General features: G+C 33.9%; 1 protein-coding gene across 1 annotated transcript in view; it reads right to left on the minus strand.

Moving 5' to 3' along the window:
• LOC136032838 (E3 ubiquitin-protein ligase MARCHF3-like) overlaps positions 1-6,931 on the minus strand; it is a 31,789-nt gene extending 24,858 nt beyond the window's left edge. The window contains exon 1 of the mRNA XM_065713247.1: positions 6,869-6,931. Within this exon, the coding sequence (XP_065569319.1) occupies positions 6,869-6,911 (43 nt within the window). The 5' untranslated portion in view covers positions 6,912-6,931. The remainder of the gene's footprint in view (positions 1-6,868) is intronic.
• Positions 6,932-7,163: the final 232 nt, after the last annotated feature.

The following is a 7,163-nucleotide window of genomic DNA, read 5'->3' on the forward strand; positions in this document are numbered from 1 at the left end:
TTGCGAATGAATCATTAAATATTTCGAAGACAAAATGTTTGGTATTTTCAAATATAAAACATTTTGAAACAAATAAGATACTTTCATTTGGAAATGTAAAAATTGAAAGGGTAACCAATTTCAATTATCTAGGAATGATTATTGATGAAATGATTACATGGAAATATCATGGGGGGGGGACATTTATGCACATAAAATCCAAGTAATATAAAATCGGGCAGTAAAAACTCTATTTTCATATAAATACTCTAAAAGTGATTCATTGCGCCCAGCAAAAGTTCCGAATGTTTCTAAAATATCTATGCTCCATGCTGGAAGTTTGATTTACTCGTGTATTGATTCTTTAGCACCACTTGGACTAAGACAGGTTAATATGTTTCAAACGGCTTCAGAATATCATTCATACCTAACAACCTCATCTAAAAATAATTTGTTCATATTAGAAATGCGCCACAGCGATAGAGGTGCACTGTTATTACCACATGTTGGTGTAGATGTGTGGAACATGTTGCCCAACTATATAAAGGAATCACTTTCGCTAACTTCACCCCGAATTTTTTTTTTAATATCTTATTGAGTAAGTAAAAGTTGTTTGTTTAGTTTTTTCTGTTTAATGTTTTGTGAATAAGGTATATCTGATAATCTAGTGAAGTGATTTATTTCCTGTCATCTGTGGAATACTCCTACATTGCCCAAATATACAGAAGAATTGATTTTGCTAATCTCATTCTGAAAAAATACTCTCGTTCTAAAATATCTTATTGAGTAGATGAAAAAAATACTTACATTTTTTCTTGTTTAGTTTTTGTTTGTTTATTGTCTGTTTAGTTTTTCTGATTGATGATATTAGAAAAAGGATATTTTTGTCAAATTTTTTTGTGATATTTTTATCAAATGGTTGATTTCTCAAATCCTCATAATGGCCGTTCATAGCATCTGGCACGTTGGCAGTAAGGGAATAAGTGTATGCATAGGTTTTTATTTTTGTCAATAAATCAAGTAAAATCAAATCAAATCCACCATTCATGTCTCAGTAGGTGGCGAAGAAGTGTTATTGGTAACCATGTTCATGTACCTACGGAGTCTACAATTATGAGATGACAACTGTTCCGACGGCATCAAACGAAGACTGGCCCTGGGAAGTGCGAGCCTTAAGAGGATGCTCCTGCTCTTTAGAAATAAGCATCTATCAATGCAATCGAACCTCCGATTCTTTGATTTGCTATCATCCCTGATACCATGTACACCTGCAAAACATGGACACCAAAAGTCGAGGACGAACACAGGATTTTAGTCTTCGAGGCAAAATGTCCCCATTTTATTGTTGGTGTAACACATCTAGTCAGAATCTCCAACGAAGGCCTTCAAAGACAACTGAAGCGAGTCACTACAATTCTTCAGAAACAACAATTACAACAATTCAGGTGGTTGGGTCATATACAACAAATGGAAAAAGTTACCTTTGAAAGATGGTTCCAAGGTAGCCACCAACCAAAAGATTTAGGGAGAGATAGCAAGACAACTTGGTAGGTGACCTCCTACGCTTTTTCAAACAAGGTGACGACCAAGCACCATACAGTAAAATGATCCATGAACGCGTGAGAGAGATGGCTCCAATTTGACCCATGAGGACGTCCGAGACACAAGTTGGCCCTTGCCCCAGGAGCTTCGGTGGTAATGTCATCCCAGGAAGCGTATTTACTACAGCTTCCAATCATTTCAATCAAAATCACTATTTGAAAATTTTTATCTGATGTCTTAGGGAGTTACAGGAATCTGGGTAGTAAAAAAGGGCACAGGATGGAACTGGTTATTTTCCAATCACTTTTGACTCTCAAAGGATACTATAACTTTCACACTGGCATCAATTAGGGGAGGAGTACTTGCTCCCCTTCCAATATTTTATCGCCCCTTCCTATATTTCATTTTTTTGAATTCTCATTGAAAAACAGTATTTTTTATTTTCAAAGAAATTTTCAACTGAATGACCCCCTCCAAATTTTCTACAGATTTCCACACAAAATGGATGGAGGGGGGAAATAAATAAAATTATGTATTGAAGACTTGTGACTCCACACTTAGAAAGCACTACAATGCAGCCTCTACAAAACACCTTAAATATGAAAAAGAACACTTTTATCACAGTTGTAGCAAAAAAAAGAAGAAAAAAAAACGTGTAGGCCTTGACATATGTTTGATTACACTTGTCAAAACTAGATATCATAGTAGCATAATTACGACAGCATTTAGCACCAAATACAGAACTGCTAAATTTGAACATTTGGAATCATTCTTATCATAACGATTTATAAAATAATTTTTTTAATGAATTTTGCTTCACCCTCAAAGTTACAGTCATCTCCTAATTTGCAAGTCCCTGTCAAAATAATGTTAACACATGTGAATACTTGAGCAAAAGGTTCATTACTGTTTAATAGTCTGTTATGCTTATCACAGTCTATTATATCAAATTGACTTTGAATATATGTAATTTAATGTTTATGATTACTATTATAATTGGCATGATTTGAGATAGAATGAGGTCAGTAACACTTGTTGAACTTAGATCTATGTCATTATTTATGGCCTGTTTTCCTGAATTCCTTATTAGATGTGACACTTAACCTCCTTCATTAGTAGTAGCCACATTTTTGACATTCTACTTTTTTGATACAATGAGATAATGACATCTTACATCTAATTTTTATCTTATTTGAATTATCTGAAGATTTATAGACAGAAGTTTTACTATTTTTGGCCAAGGAACTGACATGAGAAATTCAAATGTCAGATTTCAAATTTAGTTTGGTGTCAGTGTACTTTCTAAATGGAGAGGAAATTTGTACATACTCTAACACACTAAATACCCTCAGTAGCATCATCAAAAAAAGTCCTGGATAAAGCCAAGGGGATTATTTGTCAACTTCTACCTCCACTCTTTTCTTATCTCTACCTTGGAACTAATTTTGTATTTATTGGAAGGCTCAATGATAGTTGGGATGTTTTGGCATTAAATGCACCCTTTAAAGTATCTTCCTTAAAACCCTTTTAAGTATAACTAAAAAACAGAGACGTACCTAAAAAGGTGCACCATAGTGCCAAAACATCCGAGGCCGTATCGGGGGGGGGGGGGGCTTAGGGGATTTGACCCCCCCCAAAAAAAAAACATTTGTCCAACTCGCAAAAAACGTTACAAAAATGAGTATAAACGATTTTTTAAGTGTTATTTGAAGCTTTTTTGTACCCCCCCCCCTTCCTCAAAAAAGTGTTTCCCCCCCAAACAAAAAATCCTGGATAATGCCCTGAAAACATACTAACTCTCCGTTTGGGGGGGGAGTAAGGTACAAAAAAGCTTTAAAAACACAGCAAAATACGAAATTGATACTTAATCCCTCTAAATTTCTGGGAATATTTCTGATCTACACTGTCATTATGAAAGTAAAGAGTAACATTAAACCCCAAAATGAGCAAAATTTATTTCATATAGAAGGGGGACTGCCCCTCTCTCGCCCTCACCTCCATCTCATGGTCGCAGTAGCTTTGGAGGGTGCTCATATTGAGAGTTCTAGTCTTTTTTTATAAGTTGAAAGTGATTGGAGACCAGCCGGCAGCATGGTTATTTTCCAGGAGGATAGACACCTGCTCCCAAATGTAGACAGAATGAAAACCCCACTTAACTCCTGATTTAATACAAGACCAGCTACTATCCTAATTTCCTAACTTAACCAGAGCAATATTATTCCTTTACATAGCACTACTCACTTTAAAGAATTTACTTGGTAGACCCTACAAGGATAAGAGCTTTGTTAAAGCTCTTCTATTGGCTGAATCAAATGCTTGATCATAATATACAAAACTAAGGACTAAAGGGGTTGGAAAGCTCAGGCACTTCTTAATTATTAATCTAATTTAAATGTATCTAAAATTAGTCTGTTAAAATTTAATCAATCTATCCTCTCAATAAGACAACACTGTTTCTCTCTCAAAACTTTAACCACTGCATCTCTAAGTCTAAAACGTATCATCATAACCTGTACTTTGCTTCCTACAGCAACCAACCTAATGCCTCAATAATTGCCATATTTACTCTGGTCACCTTTCTCATAGAGAAGTTTAGTTGAAATTGTTCTAAAATTGCCAGTTACTTATTCAAAAAGTATATACATAATTTTCAGTAATTTATCACTAACTTCATAATCATCTTATTTAAAATTCATTTACCAAACCATCAAAATCTGGGTCTTATTATTTGTTAATCCTTTTAGCACTGTCACTAATTCAACCTCAAGAAATAAAATTTTAATTACTTCCTTAGTGTCACAAACTTTTTTCTTCCTTTCTATGTCTGTTCCTGTAACTTGATCAAGGTTTTGTACATTTTCAAATTGTTCTGACTGTCTCTCTTTAACTCTTTCCTTATCACTAATTGTTGTCCTGTTTCTATCTTCAACTGAAAAATAAAGTCTGGATTGACTGTTACCTCTGAATTTTTTAACATGCCAATATAATATTTTACTATTAAGCAGTCTGACTCTGTCTTCTGGATCTTCAATAATTTTATCTGTGGTCTCCACTTCACACCTCATTAGTTGGTATTTTAATGTTTTCTCGACTTCCCTTACATTTCTTTTATTTTCACACAATCTATCACTCAAATATTTCTTGTACAAGCCCAAAATTTTCATCCTTGAGAATTTGTCATAGCTTCCAAAAATGTTGTTACCCTTCCTAAATTTCAACATTGCATTAACCCTAGACACTATTAAATGGTTACCTTTACTTTTAGCATCAATAAAAGCACTTTTATGTACCCCAATATCTTCTATCAATCCTGCCAGTCTTCAGTTTACAATAACACAATCAATAAGGTTAGCTATCATACCATCATGTGAATACCATGCTAACTTATGGGCCATTCTATGACCAAATACTGCATTGATTATAATTATGTTGTAATACCTACAAAATTGCAGCAGTCAATAGCCATTATTATTTTCTTTTTCTAAACCAAATTTACCTTGGCTAGGATATCATTTATCCTATCAACCAGCCTGGTCATCATAATCCCCTAATAAACACATCATATTTCTAACAGGGATCCTGTCTATTTGTTCCTGTAAAGAAAATTTGTCTTAATCACTGCTATCTCTATCTATCAGTTCTGCAGGGACATGATTACCATGACTGATACCCTGGACTTTTTATTCATAAAATGACAACTAGTGTTCTATTATCTATTAGCATATAATACTTTTTCAACCTTCTCACCTGTCTAGTAGAACTACTAAGAAAACCAGTCATTATATTCAATCTTCACTGCTAAGTTAATATTTCGGATTCTAAATTCACCAGCCTAAGGTAAATGGCACAATAGAAAAAGCAAAAGCAAAGAGTAGTGCTATTATAAAATACAATGGTAATATATAAAATTGGCTGTATATTTGTCAACCAGAGGAGAGGGATAAAGGCAAGTAATTTGGATTTAGAAATTATATAAGTTAGTGCCCATGATTGTTTAAAGTGGACTTTAGAACTGTTTACCTTTTTTTCAAATGGTACCCAATCCTCAAGGATTACCCTAAAGAGTTGAAAATCTACAAACTGTCAATGCCTGCTTCTTTATCATTTTTAAGCTTATTTTAGAACTGTCTTGACTTTAAAAAGCAAATAGGTTCTGTTAAATAGTTATCAGTTCAGGTTCCCTGTTTTTAGTTCTGAAAATGTAATTCCTGTTATTTAAGTAAAATTTTAAGCCATATTAATGGTTTTTTCTAAATTTAGAAAATGTGTTTGTAGATAATTGAAACCTCATAGGCTAAATTGGGATTGAGCAAAATTTTTAATTTGAAAATAATTTTCTTGCATATTATTTATGAAAAGATCTAGGTAAAATTCTAGTTAATTGACTTCTTGCTATCTCAAAAAGGGTTTAGGTTAGGAGAATGAAACTTTTAGGGATAAATCTACAGGCTAAAGTATGTCCCAGGAAGGTATTTTGAAGCAACTACCTCCACTCCTTCTTGCTCTTGAGGGCCTTGACGAAACCTTGATGAAACCTTGCAAAATAGATCTTCTGCTTAATTGAAGTACAATAAAATTGTTTTCAGCTTCATAACTTTGCTCAATACCATTTTATAAGGTTTTAAAGATATGCAAATACATTTCCTAAATTTTGAAAAAAAATCATTAATATGGCTCAAAATTCTGCTCAAATAACAGGAATTGCATTTTCAGAGCTAGAGGCAGAGAAAAAGCAACAAGTAACTGAAAATTAAGGTAAAATGTTGTTTTGTCAAAATTTCAATAGGTATAGACATGTCATGCAGGCAAAGTTCAGTGCCCTCTAGAGGGAGAAGAAGCAGAAGTGGGTACTTTAAAATACCTTCCCGGGACATATTTTAGCCTGTAGACTCATCCCTGAAAGTTTCATTTTCCTAACCTAAACCCTTTCCAAGATAGCAAGAAGTCAATTAACCAGAATTTTACCAAAGATCTATTTTAAATTACAAAGTCTTTGGAGGTCACCAAAAGGTATTAGCATCTAGAGGGAGAAGAGGCAGAGGTAGGTAGCCTACTTTAAAATACTTTCTCATGACATACTTTATCTGTAGACCCATTCCTGAAAGTTTCATCTTCCTAAACTAATCCCTTTCCAAATAGCAAGAAGTAGCTAAGCTAGAATTTTACCATATTTGTAATCAAAATATTTTTTCAAGATTGGTCACTGTCTGAGTAATTAGGTTATTAAGGGAATAGCCATGTTTAGTCCATAGTTCATACTAGGCAAGCCCATGTCAGCTGCATAGTTTTAGATAAAAACAGTTTTTATTTACAGTGAGAAAACGTATGCAGTATTCTCTTTACTAACCATCGTAACAAATACGACAAAAAGGTCCGCCGGGACTTTGCATGGTGCTGGTTTAAATTTAGCAACTTTTATTCCTGCAACAATGCCATAGCAAAATCAAGCCCGAAAATCATTAAATACATGATGGATCCATGCTTCTCTTTCCACAGAACTATTGTGTTTTTTGCCATTTTTCTCGACACGTACCAAATTTCTTATTTTGTTAATTGGCTCATCTTTACTCAAAAAACACTCTAGACAAACTACAAACTGCTTTTTTGCAATCAAGTTAACCAACAACTTCAAAAGAAAGCAA

This window comes from Artemia franciscana, chromosome 11 (assembly GCF_032884065.1).
Source record: "Artemia franciscana chromosome 11, ASM3288406v1, whole genome shotgun sequence".
NCBI classification, from domain to species: domain Eukaryota; kingdom Metazoa; phylum Arthropoda; class Branchiopoda; order Anostraca; family Artemiidae; genus Artemia; species Artemia franciscana.